General features: G+C 56.9%; 2 protein-coding genes across 4 annotated transcripts in view; one reads left to right on the top strand and one right to left on the bottom strand.

The window, feature by feature from the left end:
- The first annotated feature begins 5,150 nt into the window (after positions 1 to 5,150).
- On the top strand, positions 5,151 to 14,112 carry MPND (MPN domain containing). 2 transcript variants are annotated; one of them, XM_082835161.1, is made up of 13 exons: positions 5,151 to 5,181; positions 5,279 to 5,541; positions 6,320 to 6,556; positions 8,935 to 9,067; positions 9,637 to 9,721; positions 9,921 to 10,017; positions 10,305 to 10,377; positions 10,456 to 10,532; positions 11,368 to 11,536; positions 11,623 to 11,693; positions 12,262 to 12,351; positions 13,046 to 13,138; positions 13,931 to 14,112. In XM_082835161.1, exons 1-13 carry the CDS (start codon positions 5,175 to 5,177, stop codon positions 14,015 to 14,017), a joined length of 1,482 nt encoding a protein of 493 aa, XP_082691287.1. In that variant the 5' UTR covers positions 5,151 to 5,174; the 3' UTR covers positions 14,018 to 14,112. The 2 variants fall into 2 exon arrangements, with proteins under 2 accessions (XP_082691287.1, XP_082691286.1); XM_082835160.1 differs by having other exon boundaries at positions 10,305 to 10,532.
- A 254-nt stretch (positions 14,113 to 14,366) lies between these two features.
- The window catches only part of SH3GL1 (SH3 domain containing GRB2 like 1, endophilin A2), a 32,228-nt gene continuing 26,490 nt past the window's right edge, over positions 14,367 to 20,104 (bottom strand). For both annotated transcript variants that reach the window (XM_082836931.1, XM_082836932.1), the window contains exons 2-10: positions 20,010 to 20,078; positions 19,604 to 19,676; positions 18,616 to 18,759; positions 18,100 to 18,233; positions 17,787 to 17,945; positions 17,323 to 17,426; positions 16,531 to 16,655; positions 16,305 to 16,364; positions 14,367 to 15,873 (exon numbers count right to left, since the gene is read on the bottom strand). In XM_082836931.1, the coding sequence (XP_082693057.1) occupies positions 15,677 to 15,873; positions 16,305 to 16,364; positions 16,531 to 16,655; positions 17,323 to 17,426; positions 17,787 to 17,945; positions 18,100 to 18,233; positions 18,616 to 18,759; positions 19,604 to 19,676; positions 20,010 to 20,078 (1,065 nt within the window). In that variant the 3' untranslated portion in view covers positions 14,367 to 15,676. The remainder of the gene's footprint in view (positions 15,874 to 16,304; positions 16,365 to 16,530; positions 16,656 to 17,322; positions 17,427 to 17,786; positions 17,946 to 18,099; positions 18,234 to 18,615; positions 18,760 to 19,603; positions 19,677 to 20,009; positions 20,079 to 20,104) is intronic.

Below are 20,104 nucleotides of genomic sequence, written 5' to 3' on the forward strand. Positions count from 1 at the left end.
TTTCTTTCTTTCTTTCTTTTCTCTCTCTCTCTCTTTCTTTCTTTCTTCCTTAGTAATTATAAACACCATTGTACTTTTAGTTCCAGTTTTCATGTTCATTGCTAGCATACAGACATGCCATTGATTTTTGTGTGCTGATCTCTTATCCTATAACCTTGCTGAACTAACCCACTTCTTAGTTCAAGGGGCGTTTTTGGTAGATTTCTTGTGATTTTGTACACAGTCCATCATGTCATCTGCAAATAGGGTTAGTTTCATTTCTTCCACCTTTCCAATCTGTATGCCTTTTATTTCCTTTTCTTGTCTTATTGTGCTGGCTAGCACTTCCAGGACTCTGTTGAATAAGAGTGGTGAGGGTGGACATCTTTGCCTTGTTCCCAGTCGTAAGGGGAAAAGTGGGATTTCCCTGGCAGTCCAGTGGTTCAGACTCCATGCTTCCACTGCAGAGGGCACGGGTTCAGTCGCTGGTCGGGGAACTAAGATCCCATATGCCACGTGGCGTGGCAAAAGAAAAAAAAGTGTTCCGTTTTTCACCATTAAGCACAATGTTAACTGAAGTTTTGTAGACGTGCTTCTCCAAGTTGAGGTAGTTTCCCCTCTGTTCCTAGTTTGCTGAGAGTTTTTATTATGAGTGGGTGTTGAATTCTGTCAAATGCTTTTTCTGCATGAATGGATACGTTCTTATGATGTTTCTTCTTTAGCTTGTGTGTTAGTTTTCTGTGGTCGATATAATAAATTATCACAAATTTAAAGGCTTAAAACAACACAAATGTATTGTCTTACAGCTCTGTAGGTTAGGAGTCCTACGTGGATCTCACAAAGCTAAAATCAGGGTGTTGGCAGGGCTGTTTTCCTTTCTGAAGGCTCAAAGAATGAATCTATTTCCTTGCCTCTTCCAGCTTCTAGAAGCTTTCCTCATTCCTTCCTCCATCCACAAAGCCAGCAACTGTGGGTAGGAACCTCACATCATATCACTCTGAATTTCTTCCATAGTTATCCCTTCCATTTTTAAGGACCCCTGTTATTACATTGGGCTCAGCAGATAGTCCAGGATCATCTCTTTATTTTATTTTTATTTTTAAAAATTAATTAATTTAGGCTGCGCCAGGTCTCAGTTGCGGCACGTGGGATCTTTTGTTGTGGCGGGCGGGCTTCTTAGTTGCGGCATGCATGCGAGATACAGTTCCCTGACCAGGGATTGAACCCCGGGCCCCCTGCATTGGGAGTGTGGAGCCCTACCCACTGGACCACCAGGGAAGTCCCAGGATCATCTCTTTATTTTAAAGTCAGCTGATTAGCAACTGTACTTCCATCTGCAACCTTAAATCCCCTTTGCCATGTAACCTAAATATTCACAGGCTCTGGGGATTCAGACATGGACACCTTCAGGGAACCATTATTTCACCCACCACAGTCTCTTAAATATGGTGGAAAACACTGACTGAATTTGGCATACTGAACCAGCCTTACACCCCTGGAATAAACTTCACTTGGTCATGATGTATATAATTCTTTTTATGTATCGCTGAATTCTATTTATTAATATTTTGGTAAGGATTTTTGTGTTTGGATTCATGAGGTATATCCTGTAGTTTTCTCTGTACTCTTCTTATCTGGTTTTGGTGTCAGGGAGATGCTAGCTTCATAAAATGACTTGGGGAGACTTCCCCGGTGGTCCAGTGGTTAAGACTTTGCCTTCTAATGCAGGGGATGCAGGTTCGATCCTTGGTCAGGGAGCTAAGATCCCATATGCCTCGCGGCCAAAAAAACAAAACATAAAACTGAAGCAATATTGTAACAAATTCAATAAAGACTTTAAAAATAGTCCACATCAAAAAGATCTTTAAAAATAATGAATTGGGAAATATTCCCTCTTCAATTTTCTGGAAGAGAATATGTAAAATGGTATTAATTTGTCTTTGAACCTTCATAGAATTCTCCATCTGGGCCTGGAGATTTCTTTTTTGGGACTTTTTTTTTTTCTCCCAAGCAAATGAATACTTTTATTAGCACGGTAAAAAATATTTTTTTAAACACATAGGGTAAAAAACATTTTTTTAAAACACATAGGGTTTTGACCTCAAATACTTGCCAGGTCTGCTACAGAAATTAACGTGTAGCTACAGAATTTATGAATCTTGAAGATACATAGTTCCTTTTTGGGGACTTTTAAAATTACAAATTCAATTTCTTTCGTAGTTATAAGGCTGCCTGGACTTTATACGCATAGCAAAGAATAGCCTTTGGAATCTGCTCAAGAACTGTGTAGTCTGGGCAACCTCTTCATCTGCTGAACTGTCTGGTAATGTTGATTATACTGTCTGCCATATAGGGGTGCTGTAAATGGTTAATGGTTAATAAGGTCACAGCAGTTAGGTTTTTTTTGTTTTTTTTTTTGTTTAAATATATTTATTTATTTTTGGCTGCGTTGGGTCTTTGTTGCTGCGCACGGGCTTTCTCTACTTGCGGCGAGCAGGGGCTACTCTTCCTTTCTGTGCCCGGGGGCTTCTCATTGAGGTGGCTTCTCTTGTTTCAGAGCACGGGATCTAGGAGCACAGGCTCAGTAGTTATGCCTTGTGGGCTCCAGAGCGCAGACTCAGTAGTCGTGGCACACGGACCTAGTTGCTCCGCAGCATGTGGGATCTTCTAGGCTCAGGGCTCGGACCTTTGCCCCCTGCACTGGCCGGCGGATTCTTAACCGCTGCACCACCAGGGAAGTCCACACAGCAGTTAGTTTTAATTTTATTTATCAGAGGCAATGGGGAGGGAGGTGGTCATAGTTGTATTTTATAAAGATCTCTCTGGGGCCAGCCAGGGTTAGAGATGGACAGGGTGTGGGTGAGTGTGGAGGCCTGAGTCCCTAGGAAATGATCCAGATGGGAGAGGCTCAAGATCCAGCCCTGGGTTTTATAAGAGAGCCAAAGAGAAAGTAGGCAAGGTTATGTGGGAATAAACGGGCCAGTTTGAGCTCTGCTGAGTCTAAGGGGCTGGGGGATGCATAGTTGATGGCTAGCTCCTGGGTGGGTGGTGAGATGACTCCAAAAGGAGGTTTGGACTGGACACAAAGTGAGTGTCAATGAAATTTAACTGTCAAGTTAAGAAGAAAAAAGGGAATTTTATTTGAGCCAAACTGAGGATTATAACAGAGGAAGCAGATTCTCAGAAAGTGCTGAGAGCTGTTCTGCCTGTTAGAAGCTGAAGGCACATATACATTTTATTTATTTATTTGTTTGTTTGTTTGTTTATTTACGCTGCACCACGGGGCATGCGGGATCTTTAGTTCCCCAACCAGGGTGCAAACGCGCCCTCTCTGCAGTGGAAGTATGGAGTCTTAACCACTGGACCGCCTTGAGACAAAGGATCATAACATACTGATATTCTACATAAAGTTCACCAAGGATAGATAGTCCAGGTAAGCCCGTAAAAAGGGAGGAGCGGGCTTCCCTGGTGGCGCAGTGGTTGAGAGTCCGCCTGCCGATGCAGGGGACACAGGTTCGTGCCCCGGTCCGGGAAGATCCCACATGCCGCGGAGCGGCTGGGCCCGTGGGCCATGGCCGCTGAGCCTGCGCGTCCGCAGCCTGTGCTCCGCAACGGGAGAGACCACAACAGTGAGAGGCCCGCGTACCGCAAAAAAAAAAAAAAAAAAAAAAAAAGGAGCAAATCATCCTGATCCCCTACAGAGCTGGGAAAGAACACTATTCTTTTAAGAAGTTACATTTACTGTTGAGTAGGCATTCCCATCTTCCCATGTTTGAGGATCACTGGTTAATGTGTAATGCAGATTGGGGAGAGAGGGAGGAAGGAGGTCCAAACAAACAGAGAATTTTGTTTACTTTTTCTTGTCCTGCCTTAAAATACAAATTTTATTTCATCATGAGTAATAATAATCATTCACATTGCCCAGCTCTTACTCTTTGTCAAAACCTGGTCTTTAACAACTCTGAAGTAGGAATTATTATCCCGAGGAGGCAACAGGGAGGTGGAGACACTTGGCCAAAGTCACAGAGCTGGGAAGTGGTGCCGCAGGATTTGGAGCCAGGTCCAGTCGGATTCCAGATCATTCTGGCTGGACACCCACGCCCCTAACAGCCTGTCCCCTCTTCCAAACCCGGGTCGGGTACACCCATATGCGGCTGAGCCCAGCCAAAGGTGCCCTGCAGCTTAACGGAGCCCCCACCCCGGGCTTTAAACCCTGCGAGGGGCTGGTGAGTCCCAGCGCTGGGAGGTGGCCCTGCGCCTCGGAGCGGAAGTCCCGGGACAGCGGCCACCGAGAAAAGAAAGGGCTGTAGCTGTGCGGCGCACTAGCTGGGCTCAGCCCACTTGCACGAAGCGCTAGGGTTGAGTGGGGGGTGGAGGCCACGAGCCAGCTTTGACCCGCGAGCTGATTGGCTAGCTGAGGACAAGACCCTACAACTGATTGGATGCGTGAGGCCGGAGTCTCCTGCTGACTGCTAGAGGAGGCGCAGTTTAACACTGATTGGCTGGAAGGAATCCAGCCTCTACCGTCTATTGGCTGAAGATGAAATGACCCAGTTTTAATTGGTTGGCTGGCTCTGCTGTGATCCAATCATGGAATCAGTCGAGGGCCGCCGGGAAGGGTGGAAGTTAACCCTTTAGAGACTGCCGCCCGGCTTGGGCGATCTACAGTCGCGGCGCGGGGCTGCTTCCCCATTCTATCCCGTAGCCCCAGGGCAGTGTGGCTCATTCTCCCGGGCTTCGTGTCTCCTCGGTCCCAACAGCCGAGGCCTGTGTGTCCCTCAATAGGAGTGGCCGCGGACCTCAATTTCCTCGGTCGACGTAGTGGGCTGAGCCACCCTTGTCCCCCAGCCCCGGGCCTCAATCCTGTAGGCTATGGCCTCGGGTGGAGTCAGTGGTTCTCCGAAACCGTAAGTCCCCGGCCTTAGTTTCCCCAATGGTACCCTGAACTCTCGGCTACCAGCCCCCTCCCATGGAAGGTGGCCTTAGGCCTCAGTTTTCCGAATGGTCCCGGAGGATTGAGCCGCCGCCTCTTTCTCCAGCGTGTGCAAGTCGGAGGCCTGACTTTCCCCGCTCGCTCCTGCTGACCCGCCCACCGGCGGCGGCCAATGGCTGGGACGCTTCCCGCTCGGGGCAGAGCCGCGTCACGTGCCGGGAAGAAAGCACCAGAGGCGCGCTGGGCGTGTGGCTGAGCGGCCATGGCAGGTACGGCGGGCCTGGCGGGGGGCCGGCAAGGCGCTGGGTGGGGTGGCTGGACCAGCTCGGGGTGCGAGGCCCCGCTGCAGCCTGTTGCTGCCCGCAGCTCCAGAGCCGCTGTCCCCCGCGGGCGGCGCGGGCGAGGAGGCGCCGGACGAGGACGAGGCGGAGGCCGAGGACTCTGAGCGGCCGGGGGCATCGGGTGGCGCGCGCAGCGGCGGCGGAGGCGGCGGCGGTGGCGGCGGGGCCGGGCCAGGGAGCTGCGGCGGGCCGGGGGGCGCGCTCACCAGGCGCGCGGTCACGCTGCGGGTGCTCCTCAAAGACGCGCTGCTGGAGCCCGGCGCCGGGGTGTTGTCCATCTACTATCTGGTGAGCACCCCCTAGCCGCATCCCATCCTAGCTGGTGCAAAAGAGGAAATCGGAGTCCAGTGTGCTTTCTTGCCGCAGGCCGAGCCCCGGTGTGGGGAGGGGAAACTGAGGTACGGAGCATCCTGACTCAGCACGAGCCCTTCTGGGCTGGAGAACATTGTTTACCAAATACTCCACTCAGAGAGGACACTAGTGCCTTGCTGACTGTGTGACCTTAGGCACACAGTCTAAGAAACTTAGGCTCAGAGAGGACACTAGTGCCTTCCTGACTGTGTGACCTCATTCAACCTCTCCGTATACCAGTTTTCCCATCTGTAGAATGGGATTTTCTTTCCTCCCATGGGGTTGCGTGAGGATTCAATGAATAAAGTGCTCAGCAGTATGCCTGCTACACAGTAAGTGCTTTTTATAAGTGTTTGCTATTATTACTATTATTGTTACTGTTGTTGTGCTCTTTGTGAGTGGGAGCAATTTGTGAATTGAACACCTGCTGTGTGCCAGGCTGTGTTGGGTGTTAGGGACACAGCAGAGATCAAGACAGACCCTGTTCCTGCCCTTTGGGGCTCACAGTCCAGTGAAGGGAGGGGGGACAGTCATATAACTGGACAGTTCCAATCCAGGCTGATCGGGATGGTACCTAAGCTGGAAGCCTTCCTGGAAGGAAGCAGGAAGTGGTTACCAAACCCTGGGAAGCAGCATGGGGTCAGGGAGGACTTCCCAGAGGAGGGGTCTTGATGGGTACCAGCTCTTGGGCCCAGCCAGCCCACTGTCACTGCAGGGGAAGAAGTTCGTGGGAGATCTGCAGCCCGATGGGAGGATTGTGTGGCAGGAAACGGGCCAGGTGTTCAACTCACCCAGCGCCTGGGCCACCCATTGCAAGAAGCTGGTGAACCCAGCCAAGAAGTCTGGCTGTGGCTGGGCCTCTGTCAAGTACAAGGGCCAGAAACTGGACAAGTACAAGGCTGCCTGGCTCCGGCGAAACCAGCTCCATATACCTGCAGTTGCCGCCGATGAGGTGCGTCCTTCAGCCTCCCTGACTCACTGTTGGATAAGGAGTACCCAGAGAGAGGATGTTGGAGCTGGGGCCTTGAAGGATGAACAGGAGTTGGTCAGAGAAGGGTGAATGGAAGAGTTTTCCAGAGGAAGGGATGGCATATGCAAAGCCTTGTAGGCATGAAGCAACACATGCTGCTTAGGGAACCATTATTAGCTGATGCAGCTGGACATTCAGATGCCTTGGTAGCTGAAGGGGCTGGAGACATCAGCAGGGACCAGATCTGGGAGGGTCTTGAATGCCATGATAGTAATAGATATTCTTTGAATGTTCACCAGCTGGGTTGAACTTGGCCAAGGACCCTCTCTGGGTTCCTAGTCTTTTTCATATGTAAAATAGAGATGATAACGGTACCCAGGTGTATTACACACACACACCTGGTTGGCAAATCTTTAGGGCCACTGGCAGGCTGGAAACTCAGGCAAGAGTTGATGCTGCAGTCCTGAGGTAGAATTCCTTGTTTTCCAGGAAACCTTAGTTTTTGCTCTTAAGGCCTTTAAACTGATTGGATGAGGCCTACTGACATTATCAAGGGTAATCTTCTTTATTGAAAGTCAACTTATTGTAGATGTGAACCACATCTACCCAATGCCTTCAAAGCAACACCTCGACTAGTGTTTGATTAAATAACTGGGTACTATATCCTAGCCAAGTTGACTTTTAAAACTAACTTTCACAGCATGCCATAGGGCTATTCATTCAGCAAGTATTTAGTAAATGCCACCTGTGTGCCAGGCCCTCTTCTAGGTGCTGGAGATAAAACAGAGATCAAAATGAGAAAAAATCTCTGCCTTCATGGAGAGAGAAACAAATAAGTCCACCTTACTGTATGTTGGCGGAAGTAAGCAGGGACAGGGGACGGGAGTGGTGGGAGGGTTAGGGTGGTCAGGGAAGGCCTCACTGAGAAGGTGACATTTGATCAGTGAACTGAAGGAGGGGAGGGAGGGAGCCATAAGGCTTTCTGGAAAACAGCACATGCAAAGGCCTTGAGGCTAGACTGTGGCTGGTGTTTTTGAGGAACAGTGAGGCTCCAGGGTGTCTGGAGCAGAGTGAGCAAGGGGCAGAGAGGGAGGAGGTGAGGACCAGGGCCGGCGGGGGGAGGACAGGGGCAAGTCGTGCAGGACCTCATGGGCTGCGGGGTGGACTTGGGCTTTTACCCTGAGGGAGGTGGGAGCCCTGGAGGGCTGTGGGCAGAGGAGGGGGCAGGACCTGACTCAGGTGCTCACGGCCGCCCTCTGGTGGCTGCTGTAGGGTGTAGGGAGGACAGACTGGGGCCAGGGCGTGAGAGTAGGAACCGGGGAATCGGGGTGCAGGTGATTGTACAGATCCAGGTGGCTGATGATGGGGTGGACCAGGACAGCCATTGAAGGGGGAGGAAGTGGGCAAGTTCTGGTTAATTCTGCAAGTGGATCTGATGGGATGTGCTGATGGATCTGATGTTGGTGTTAGGAGATGTTTTGTTCTGAGCAGGTGGGTAGACAGGATTGCCCTCATCAGAGATGTGGGGAGGAGCAGGTTTGGGGGGATGGTTGGGGCAGGGTGGCCATGTTGAGTGTGAACCCCCCACGAGGAGATGTCAAGGAGCAGCTGGACCCCAAGTCAGGAGCTCAGGAGAGCCCCAGGCTGGAGTCAGGACTGTGGGCAGTTGTTCAGGGGGTAGATGGGGTTGGAGGCCACCCAGGAGGGATGTGGGTGGGGAAGGAAAGAGGCCCGAGGACCCAGCCCTGGGCCAGCGAGTGAGATGGGGGAGAATAATGGGGTCCAGGAGAGGTGGGAGGGAAGCCAGGTGAGTGGGGGGTTCCCTGAGGAGTTTCTGGGAGGAGAGGAACTGACCCGGGCAGACGCTGCCAAGAGGGGGGCAGGGGGACAGACTGAGATGTGACCATTGTGTTTGGACACAGAGAGGTCACCTCGGCAAGGTTTCTTGAGGAGAGAGCAGGGGGAGAGGTTATTGAGAGAATCTGGTAAAATAATCCATGCAAAGTGCTGGCTTGCTTGCTGGATGAATGGAGCAACAGGGCATATGCTAAATGCTTTGCACGCATTATCATTTCACCCTTACGCCACGCCTGTGGGGCTGGAGGTCACTGTGCCGTTTTACAGATGAGGAGACTAGAGCCCGAAGTCTGTTTGTAATAGGCAGAGGCGGGATTCGAACTTGCGAGGCTAGTCCACAGCCTAGATTGTTTCTGCTCACTCCCTCCCTCTAGTGGGCACCTGGGGCAACGACAGGAACCGAAGGCTCAGGCCAGCCAGAGGTCTCTGTGGAACTTGCCGGGAGGGTAGGGAGCAGCCAGCTGAAAGTCCCGTCGCTGTCCCCCCAACCCCGACCCCGCCAGAGCCCGGCCAGCGAAGGAGAGGAGGAGGAGCTAATGATGGAGGAAGAGGAGGAGGAGGTTCTGACAGGAGCCTCAGCGGAGGACAAGAGTCGGAGACCACCGGTGAAGGGCCCCTCGGAGCCTGTCCACCCTGGTGAGAGGTGGGGGGGAGGAGGGGAGGAGGAAGGGCAGGAGGCCGACGGAACTCAGGTGGGGGAGGAGGCTGGGGGCAAGTCTGGCCTTTCTTTTCCTTAGAGCCCCCAAGATGCCTGGCTGACTTCCCCGCCCCCGTTGCCTAATTTCACTCTCACTGCCTGACTTCTTTAAGCTCTAATACTACATTTCTTGGTCCCACTGCCCAGTTTCTTTATCTGCTGCCGGATTTCTTCACCACGCCGCCTGATTTCCTTGCTCCCCCATAGGATTTCTTTGCCCTGTTGCCTGATTTCTAGCCCTGCCGCCTGATTTCTTTGACCCGTTGCCTGGTCCTCACCTGACTTCCTGAGCCCTTCATCTGAGTTTTTAAATCTCTTCTGCCTGATTTGTTAACCTGCCGCCTGATTTCCCAGTCCACTTGCCTGATTTTTAAGGCTGCCCCTGGAGTGGTTTTTTTTGTTTTTTGTTTTTTTCTTTCTCCGGCTGCCTGGTCTTCATTTTCCAGTTTCTGGCTGGGGAAGGAACTGACGCTGCCTTTTTTTTTTCTCTTACCCCCCAACCCCGCAGAGGCCACGCCCCCAGGGAAAAGGGTGGAAAACAAGATCCGGGTGCCTGTGCGCTACTGCATGCTGGGTAGTCGAGACTCTGCCAGGTCAGATATACCCCATGCCTGCCGGGACCCTCACCCCCATCGGTGTGAGCTCTTGCCGGTGTATGGGGAACAAAGGCAGGGGTAGGGTGGAGACAAGGCCTCAGGTCCGAGCTGGATGTGGGCAGCTGGGGAGCCAGCGTGGGGGTGAGGAAAGGGCCTGGGGGTTCCTGAGGCTGTGGAACCCTCCTGGCTCCTTCAGGAACCCGCACACCCTGGTGGAAGTAACATCCTTCGCAGCTATCAACAAGTTCCAGCCGTTCAACGTGGCCATCTCTAGCAACGTGCTGTTCCTGCTGGTGTGTGCCCAGCTCCTACCTTGCCCCTTAGGGGTCAGGGGCTCTCAGGCCTGGGCAGGAGGTGCCCCCCCCCCCCACCAGAGGATCCCTGGAAGGTCGGCTCCATGAGAGCAGAGACCTTGTCTGCTCTGTTCACTACCGGTGAACAGTAGGCACTCAGTCAATGTCTGAATGAAGAAGGTGGGTGGGCTGACCCCGTCACAACGCAAGGGCCGGGGCCCTCAGGACGGCCTTGGGGCGGCGGTGCGCAGTCTGAGCGGGTCTTCCGTTGTCCCTCCCCTCCCCAGGACTTCCACAGCCACCTGACCCGCAGCCAGGTCGTGGGGTACCTGGGCGGCCGCTGGGACATCAACAGTCAGAGTGGGTATTTGGGGCCTGTGGGCAGGGGGGTGTTTGGGGCTGGGGTCGATGTCCACGCCTTCTCCCGCCTCCGCGCAGTGCTCACGGTGCTGAGAGCCTTCCCCTGTCGGAGCCGGCTGGGGGACGCGGATACCGCGGCCGCCATGGAAGAGGAGGTGAGGGGGCACACGGCGACTCGGCGTTCTGGGGAGGGCTGGCGCGGACACAGCTGTCCTGGCTACCGCGTCTTGGCGCCTAGCACCGTGTCGCCACTCAGCAAGGGTGCAAATGGGTGTGTGTGACCTCCGGTCCCCTCACCTGTGACCCCCACCCTCATACTTCCTTCTGTACAGACGCCGCCGCCGGCCCCTTCCCCTCTGAGCCTGTTTGGCACCTGGTAAAGTCCCGATAAGTATTAGCTGCCGTCCTTAATGTTTTCATAGGGTGCTTAGTACGCGCCTGCGCTCCACACTCACCTTGTCACAGGGCACAGAATGCGTGTGGATTCGGCGCGCACATGTTTCTCCGCCCACTTCTTCCTTTCTCTTTACCCTATCTCTTGATTTAACTATTGATTGAGCGCCTACTATGTGCCGGGAATTGTTCCTTGAGCTGAGGATACAGCAGTGAGCAAAATAACCTTTTACCTTAGATTTATGTGAGGAGCATCTTTGTTTTTTTGGGGGGGGTCGCACCACTCGGCTTGCGGGATCTTAGTTCCCCGACCAGGGATTGAACACCAGGCCCCGGGCAGTGAAATCGTGGAGTCCTAACCACTGGACCGCCAGGGAATATAGCAGCAACTTTTTAACGTTATTTGTTGACTGTCCCCCCCCACACACTGGACTCGCTGAGGGTGGAGCAGGGTGTGTCTGCGTCACTGCTGTGCCCTCAGGCCTGGTACACAGCAGGCGCTCATTAAATGCTGGCCGCGTGGGGCTGGATGGGTGCCAGGCACGTGAGCGCACTAGGGCTGCTAGAGCCCCCGGCCCCGTGCGTCTCTGCCCCCAGATTTACCAGAGCCTGCTCCTGCGGGGCCTGTCCCTGGTGGGCTGGTACCATAGCCACCCGTACAGCCCGGCCCTGCCGTCGCTGCAGGACATCGACGCACAGATGGACTACCAGCTGCGGTTGCAGGGCTCCAGCAATGGCTTCCAGCCCTGCCTCGCCCTCCTCTGCTGTGAGTCCCGGGAAGGGGCGGGCGTGGGGCCCCAGCGGGCCACCGCGCCTCCATGCCCAGCCCCTTCTCTCTCTCTCCTCCCCCAGCCCCTTACTACTCTGGTAACCCGGGCCCAGAGTCCAAGATCTCGCCCTTCTGGGTGATGCCGCCCCCTGAGGTAGGCGGGGCTGCTGGGGGGAGGCCTAGGGCTGGGAGGTGTGGGCGGGGCCCTGTGTGGGTGTGGGAGGGGTCAGGAGGCCTTGTTAGCCGCTGGAAGCCAGTACTCTGGTTCCGGGTTCATCTGGGGAGCTGGGGCCTGCTCTCATCTGTGAAATGGGAACATAATCATTGCTTTGAGGCCGTGGGTGTGAGGACTGTTGAAAAGGTGGGTGCTCTACCTGTAGCATGCTGCTTTTGCACCAAGGTAGCCTCCTTCCTGAGCCCTGTCTGGTTTCATTCCCCAAGTCCATCTCGCGGTCAGAAATCAGCTTTAGAAAGGAATTCCGGAGCCATGGCCACTCCTGTGTGTGTGGTGGGGTGGGTGCCGCCCTGCCTCCCTAGTCGCATTGCTGGGTTCCTTTGAGGTCTCGCGCGGCTCTGGATCTGATCGAGTGTCGAGTGCGGAGCCAGGCCTGCAGTATCAATTCTCTGACTCCCAGCCCTGGGCACTTCCTGCTGTGCTCTGCCATCTTGGAGGGGGGCCGGGTTGGGGGTAGCTAGTGGTGACTGCCATGTGTCTCTGCCAGCAAAGACCCAGTGACTATGGCATCCCCATGGACGTGGAAATGGTCTACGTCCAGGATGGCTTCCTGACTAATGACGTCCTTCATGAGATGGTGAGTTCACTGCCGCGTGAGGTGGGTGGGGGTGGGGTGGGTGCCCTGGGAGGAGCAGGTGGGAGATGAGGGCGCCCAGCTGGATGGACATGACACTGTAGGACTTGGGTAGTGCTGGCTGAACGGGCCACATCAGGGCCCAGTCAGGCTCCTCTTCCGCTCCTGAAAATCACGGGCTCTTAGGATCAAGTCCCAGATCCTTGCCTCAGCCCCTCCTACCTCTCCCCCCTCGCCCTCCTGGCTGTTCTGGAACATGCTAGGGACGCTCCCACCTTGGGCCTCCGCAGCTGCCAGGGATTCTCCAAGTGGGGACACGTGAGAACCTCAGGTGTTACTTGGACGAATAGCGAGCAGGCACGTAAACAAACGGAGCTAGTTCGTCACACCTGTGACTTCACTGATGTTACTGCTCTGGCTAAGGCTAAACCGTGGAGCCATGTCAGGACCGGGGCAGGTATAAAGAATCACATTCAGTGTGCCTGCTGCTTCTGCAGAAGTTGTCTCCCCCTCCAGGGGGCCCTCCTGCCAAGCCCCTAATTTCTTCAGGACCTGGGTAACGTCTACATGCCACACTGCATTAGACTAGAGGCCCCCCGAGGGGTGGCAGCAGTGTCTGTCCCACTCGCTAATGTATCCTGAGTGCCTGGCCCGGGAAGCGCGGTCGCTGGGGCTCACCTGCCCCACCGTTCCTTAGATGCTGCTGGTGGAGTTCTACAAGGGCGCCCCTGACCTCGTCAGGTTCCAGGAGCCTTGGAACCAGGAGCACACCTACCTCGACAAGCTCAAGGTAAGACTCATGCTGAGTCCTGTGCAAACCCCTCCTTTTATAAAGATCTCTGGGAGCCCCGGGGACCCCCCCCCACTGAACATATTCGTGGGCAGCTTGAAGAGAAGTTGAGTTCTTACCTGGGCCTATACAAAAATACTTCAGTCAGAAATGAATGCTACCAAAGAAAAGTCGTGTTTTATCACATGGAGGTGGTGACGCTGGTGGACATCACCATTGACATGCAGATGAAAATGCAAAAGCCCCGTAGACCTCATCACCCCTGAGACGTCCCAGCTGGAGATGCTGCTCTGGGCCCTGCTTCTCCCGGGGCGCCCATGGAGGTGCAGGAGGGGTTCTGAATCTTAAGCAGCAGCAAAACTGAACCGAGCAGAGCGGCTGGTGCTGGGAGTGGGTTTGTCTAGCCCGCTGGTCCTACCGCTGGTAAACGGGACGTGTCGGCAGGGGCTCCACATATTTCCTGCCTTAGAGTCGTTCTCAGAAGACACTACCCACTCCTCTTTGCAGAGAAATAGCTTCACACGTTTGCTTGTTTTGTTCACACTTAACAGTGACCAGGGCTTAAAGCTGCCACTGGTTACCTCCCAGACTGGTGCTAGGTGGGTGGGGTGGCCTCGGCACACGAGGGGGGCACGTGTAAGAGCAGGATTTGGGAAGTGTGGAGGAACCTCACCCCCAAAGGACGACGTCCCCAGGCCTCGAGGTGTGGCTTCAGGGACACGGCTGCGTGCTTGGGTTAGGAGAGCCCCCTGGCAGGCTGCAGCCCTGAGGCATCAGGCCTCCTTATTTCAGATCTCCCTGGCCAGCAGGACGCCCAAGGACCAGGGCCTGTGCCACGTGCTGGAGCAGGTTTACAGCGTCCTCAGGCAGGGGAGCTGAGAGCACCAGCCTCCAAGGACCAGGGAAGCCTTTGGTCAGATGCGGCTCCCCGAGGCTCTGCGTGAGGGGAGTGGGCCCAGGGCCTTTGTGCTGCTTCGTTCCTGTGTGACTGAGGTGTGTGACAGCAGGGGCTCAGATAATAAAGGAGAAACAGCCTAGGCATGTGTCTCACGGATTCAGGAGGGGTTGCTGTCCATGCAGCCGTGGCTATGGGGAGGGGCCGTGCTGGCGACTGGGCGGATGACAGCCGTCCCTCCCAGGCTCTCTGTGGGCTGGTGCTCATGTGGGCCCCACCCTGGCTGGAGACCCCTTCGGGAGGGCCCGCCCTGCACCACAACCAGGCAAGAGGCTGTAGAAAGAGACATTTAATACTTTTTTAAAAAAAATCAGGATTACATTTTGATCTGCCCTAGGCTGGGATGTCTGTCTCTCCTCCAGGTACTGGTGACCAGGGGCCTCTTGGAGGAGCAGGGAGGGCCTGGTGTCCTTGGGGGCTTTACCGGGTCACCAGAGGAGGGAAATGTGAACCAGGCCCGGGGTCCCCTGTTTAGCCAAGTTTTGGATTAGGCAAGAGGGGAAGTGGGTGCAGGGCTGGGGCCCTGCTGGTCTGGGCAGCTGCCTACCTTGGTCTGGAGGAGACGGCCTGGGCCACTGTCCAAAGAGGGTATGGTGGCTGGCTCACCAGGGTGGTGCCCGTGACTCCCCCAAGGGTCCCAGCAGCCAGGGGTCTGGGAACATTCACTTAACAAAGCCTTTGTGCTCGACCTTCCACATAGTGGAGGCTGGGCTCCCGTGGTCGCATGTATGTGTGTAGGCTGGGCTCCCGTGGTCGTGTGTGTGTGTGTGTGTGTGTGTGTACACACGCATGTGCACGCTGGCAGCTTGTGCCAGAGATGCTCCATGTGCTTGGCTTGGGATGCGGTGGTGGGCACGGGTGTTCGGGGCTTAGTGCCCTGCAGGGGGGAGATAGCCTGTCTTTAGGGGCCCTGGCTCCTGAGAAGCCCAGGCTCGTCTTTCCCCAAGTCCCCAGCCAGAAGAAAGGGGTGAAACCCTTCCAGGAAGGTGGCATCTGTAGGCACTCAGGGGCCTAGGGAGCTCTGGAGGGGACTGGTAGTGTCCGGGGGGAATTTAAAAGCAGGGTGGCGAGTCTCAAACAGGGGTCTCGCCCAGACCACCCCATCACACCGATGTTCAGTCCTATCCTGTTAAGGGCAGGTCTCCGGGCGGGGCTGGATGGAGGTGGGAGAGGATGCGTGTGCGTGCGTGTGCGTGTGTGTGTGTGAGAGAGAGAAGAGAGGAGAGAGAGAAGGGGGGCCCACCTTGAGTTACCAGTCCCTGGAGGGGTGGGAGGAGTTAGTGTTTCTAAGAGCACCTTAGTGTGAGCCTCCTGGGGCGGGGCGGGCGGAGCTGGGGGGGCAGTTGTGAGCAGCAGGAAGGAGGAACACTGCCCAGCCCCCAAGACGGCCACGTGGAGTGGGGAAGGGAGCCCCCACCACCGGGGGTGAGCACTAGTGTAAACAGGGGCCCCGCTGCCCTGGGGCTGGATCAGGCCCAGAGTGGGCCGCCCCGCAGGCTGTGAGCACTGCCCAGCTGCGGGGGCCTGTGGAATGCAGAGATCTGGATGGAGGGGCGGCGGGCCGACACACCATGGAGACGCGGTCACTGGGGCAGCGGCACCAGCACCTCCACGTAGCTGAGGGGGAAGAAGCCAGACTGGCCGTGGAGCATGCCCTCATACCAGTTCTCGTCGATCTGATTGGTCAGCGTGATGATGTCGCCCTCATGGAAGCCCAGCTCCCCGTCGTTCTCAGGCTCAAAGTCGTACAGGGCCTTGCAGCTCGGCTGGTCCAGGGGCGCTGGGGGCGGGGGGAGGTCCGGGCTGTCACCTGCCCCTGTGGGTGTGCAGGGGGATGTCGCCTCCTCTCCCCTCCCCCCCACCCCTTTGTCCTGCCTACTCACTGCTCCTTGCTTTCCCCCAAGGAGAGCCGCTCTCTCCCCTGTGGCCCCCACTGCTATCAGAAGGAGCCAAGTGACAAGGGGAGGGAAAAGGGCTCTGTGAGTCGTCACCAAAACGCTCCTGGGAGGAGCTGGGGACACCCAGTGGCATCAGGGTGATAGTGACCAGAAGCACACAGCTCTCAGGGTACCACTTGGAACAGAGGGAAGCCCAGCTCCACTTCTACCAGAGAAGGGGTGGAGAAGGACCCTTGGGGCACAGATTAGCAGGCGGCATCATAAACCGAGGCAGGGGCACGGGGCAGGGCCTGGGCCCCTTGGGGACACTCACGCATGCTCCTGCTGCTGGGGGTCCGGGTGGGCTTGTCGGAAGATCGGAAAGATGACGAAGCTGCTTGCAGACAAAGAACAGAGGTGGGCTGAGAATGCTGGCGTGGGGCCTGGTGCCCATCCTTGGGGCTCCTCGTGCAGAGAACTGGCCCTGCGGTTGGATGGGTGGCGGGCTAGGGGCTCCCCCGAAGGGGCCTGGGGCAGAGTGGTGCCTTCTCCTCCATTACCTGTGATCTTGGGGGCCGTGGCACAGGGGAAGCCCCCGTTGGACTGCTCAGGCTCTCCGAGGTCCAAGGGCTCCCGGGGCTTGGGCTTATACTCCCGCTTGGGGCGCGAAGAGGCTTCGCGCATCCTGCATGTGGAAGGACGCCTGTGAGCGGCTGCAGGGCACCTGTTGAGCCCTCGCGTGTCGAGGTCAGGGAACAACGCCTCCAACCCCAGCTATTTATGCTGCTGACTCAGGATGCACATGGGAGGTGGTGAGAGGGGGGCCCCCAGGCATATCTCCAAGGCTGCCTACAGGCCTGGTCCTACTGCACCCAGAAGCCTCCTCGGCAGTGGCGGCTGGGGAGCTGGTGCCCAACAGATACCCACCCCTCACCAGGGAACCACCGCCCACCGGGGCTTCCCTTCTTAGGCCCTGGACGCTGCTGACTGCAAGATGGCCCTTGGAGACAGGGAAAGAGAGGAAGGGGCTCCCCAGGGGCAGGGCTGGCCAAACCCTCTCCCCACAGGACATCCCAAGCCTCTCCTCTGGGGACCAGGATGAGCATGATGAGGTCCTGCTCCCTCCTGGGACCCCCACCCCGACTCATGCAGCCTGGGGATTCTTTCTGAAAAGGAAGTAACCCCGCTGCTCTGGAAGGAACGTGTCACAGTGGGGCTGGGTTGTCCAGGGGCGGGGGCGTCCCACGGGTCCCCCAGGGCTGCCCCGGCAGCTGCAGCACCCAGCCACCGGGCCTCCCAGCCAGCAGGGTGGGCCGGGGCTCCCGCGGGGAAGGCCAGGGGGCCAGGCCCACCTTCGCTTGAGCTTGTCAGCCAGCTCATCCAGGATCTGCACGGCCTGCCGGTGGTAGTCCAGTTGGGCATCCACCAGGGCGGAGAGCTGGCTCACCTGCTCGATCTGCAAGGGACCAGCCAGGGCTGAAGAGCTGCCCTCCTTCTGGCCCCCATCTCTGGCTGCCTCCTGCAGGAAGCCTTCCCAGATTGTTCCAGACGTGGGCCCAGCCCCCGCCTGACCCTTGAGCTGCAGCCGGAGGAGGGTGAAGGGCCTGAGGAGACCCCAAAGCCTCAGTGGGCCAGTGGCTTCCTGTGGGCCTCCTGTTCCCCCTTCCTTCCCTTCACACCCTGAACAGGCTGCCCACTGGCCCTGGGAAGTGGGCACCGCCACTGGGCTCCTGTCTCAGGGGCTCCCCCAGAGTGGTCCCCGGCAGGCCGGTGTGGTGGGTGCACGTGGGGAGGGGCTCAGGGCCTACACACGTACGTCAGTCTCCAGGAGGTTGTGCATGCTGGTCTCGGCCACCTCCTTGGACTCCTCAAACTTCTCCATGGCCTGGCGCAGCTCCTCATCGGGGATCTTGCCCTGCCGCTTCTTCTTGTAGTCAAAGTCCAGGCGGCGGCCCTCCAGCTTCTTCAGGTGGTGCTGGGGGCCGGGACGAGGGTCACACCGCGTGCCTGGGACCTCGGGGAGGGCCACCTGATGCCCTGCAGCCCTTCCCGCTGGGAAACCTGGCCTGGGCTGTATGTGTGGGGGGAGGGGGTAGGAGCGAGGGTGGGCCTGGAGCGGCCCCGCATACCTGGATCTCCTTCAGGTCCTTGTCGCACAGGTTCTGGAGGGGATCGATGAAGTTCTGCTTCACCTCTATGTCCAGGGAGTCCTTCACCTCAGCCAGGCGCTTCATGGACTCCCCGGCATCCAGCAGGGCGTCGCCTGGGGAGAGGATGGGGTGGCGGAGGAAGCCGTCACAGGAGGCCTTGGCCTGCGCGGCCGAGGCACACCCCACGGCCAAGGACCTGGACACCAGAACAGAGAACGAAACAAGGGACCCTTAAGTCTGACCAGGAGCCACGGGGGCTGGTGGTGACAGGTGTTCACGAGCGGCCCTCCCACCTCTTGGAAGGCACCCAGGTCCACCGTGGGCCGGGAGGGTGGCTTTTGCATGGCCGTGATGCTGTAGGCAGCCCTCGTCCAGGGGACCAGCCACCCTGGAGAAGATCCTCAAGCTACGGGGAAGTGCCAGCCTGCTGGCAGCAGAGACTCTGGCCCCAAGCTCTCAGGCCCGCCCCCGCCTCCAGCCTCCCCAGGGCCTCACCGAAGTTGGACTCGCCGCCCAGCTCCTTCCCATGGCGGATCATGCACTCGCCCAGCAGGCCCTCCGACTGCGGGTAGCCAGGGTTCTTCACCTGCCCTCGGATCTTGGACACCGTGTTGAGCATCGTCAGCTTGGCCCGCGAGGCTAGAAGAGGGCGGGGCCGGGTGGGTGTGGTCTCTCAAGGAGCCACCAGACTGCCAGCTGCCCCCCTCTGCCCGGGTGCTTGTTTATTTCTGAAGTGCTCCCTCGGCCTGAGGAACCAGAGCGTGAGAAGAACCTCTTGAAGAGACGTCCCCCCGCTGCTCTGGTCCTCGTGCAGGAGTACTGGCAGTGGGCAGGAGAGGGGGCCAGCTCCTCGAGACCCCCAGAGAAGCGGGGTAGGCAGGTAGAGGTGTGGACAGGCACAGGTGCCCCAGTGCAGACCTCTACCGGGGGCGGGAGGTGAGGGGCGTGCCTGCACCTCTGCCAGCTCCAGTCTGTCCTCAGCGAAGGCCTCAGGTGGACACAGCTGCTTTTGCTGCCTGTCCTGCATCCTCTGCCTTTCACTACAGGAACCAACATTTGGATTTTTCTCCAGGAAAAGTCCCTGCCTCCCTCTCAGCCTCGGAGACCCCACCTCATGCTCCAAAGACAGGCTTGTGGCTGGGGCCTGGCACCTGATTCAAATTGGTCCAAAGAGTTGACTGGGGGGAAAAGATGCCCTTTTCTGCTTGGACCATTAGCTCGACCATTAGCTCTAAGGATAATTTAAGGCTAGGGTTGCCGTGAAAAGCGAGAGCTGACAGATAAAGCAGAAAGGAAATGCATGACCCTGAAGACATCCTTTGGATGCCTGGATCCAGCCATGCCTGAACCTGCCTAGCCCTGGGCATTTCAGTTCTGTGGGCCCACGCACTGCTTCTTCATGCTCCGGTAACCAGAAGATTCTGGACTGACAAGAGACCCGAGGAGCTGGGGGCAGACCCCTTGCAGCTGGCTGGTGCCCTACCTGGGTTGGGCTGCAGATACTCGATGGTTCTGGCCAACACTTCTGTCACGGCCTTGCTGGTAACATCCACCTTCTGTAAAGGGAGTCCACGTGTAGGGTTTTGAAACCATCAGGGCGCCTGAGGCCAAACCAGGAGCACCTGGACAGCCCTTGCCCTGCTCCCAGTTCCCCAACCGCCTCAAAGCCCACGCAAGAACTGCCCGCTGCTTCTGGGGGCCGCCTCGCCTCCCTGCCTCCTTGCTGTTGGCTGTGCTGTGCCCCCGCCACTGCCTGCTCTGGGCTGGGGGGAGGCCTGCGACCCGCCTAGACCCTTGCGGTAAGCCTCGCCTCCCCCCAGGTGCAAGGGCCGGGGCCTATGGGGGCTGGTAACACTGCCAGCGTTAGACAGGCATCCCTCTCTTGTTACCTTCTCCATCTCTTTGAAGTCATCGTCCAGCTTGGTCCCTTCAGCCCCTCCGACCTTCTCACTGACCAGCTGGGGAACGAAAGGAGGGAAGAGAG

This window comes from Leucopleurus acutus (genome assembly GCF_964270905.1).
Source record: "Leucopleurus acutus genome assembly, chromosome: 3".
Taxonomy (NCBI): Eukaryota; Metazoa; Chordata; class Mammalia; order Artiodactyla; family Delphinidae; genus Leucopleurus; species Leucopleurus acutus.

Bases quoted from the DNA above. Each gene is read 5' to 3' on its own strand.
- MPND (XM_082835160.1), top strand. The intron at 9,068-9,636 runs GTGAGAGGTGGG...CCAACCCCGCAG, and splicing joins CTCGGAGCCTGTCCACCCTG to AGGCCACGCCCCCAGGGAAA. The intron at 12,352-13,045 runs GTGAGTTCACTG...ACCGTTCCTTAG, and splicing joins ATGACGTCCTTCATGAGATG to ATGCTGCTGGTGGAGTTCTA.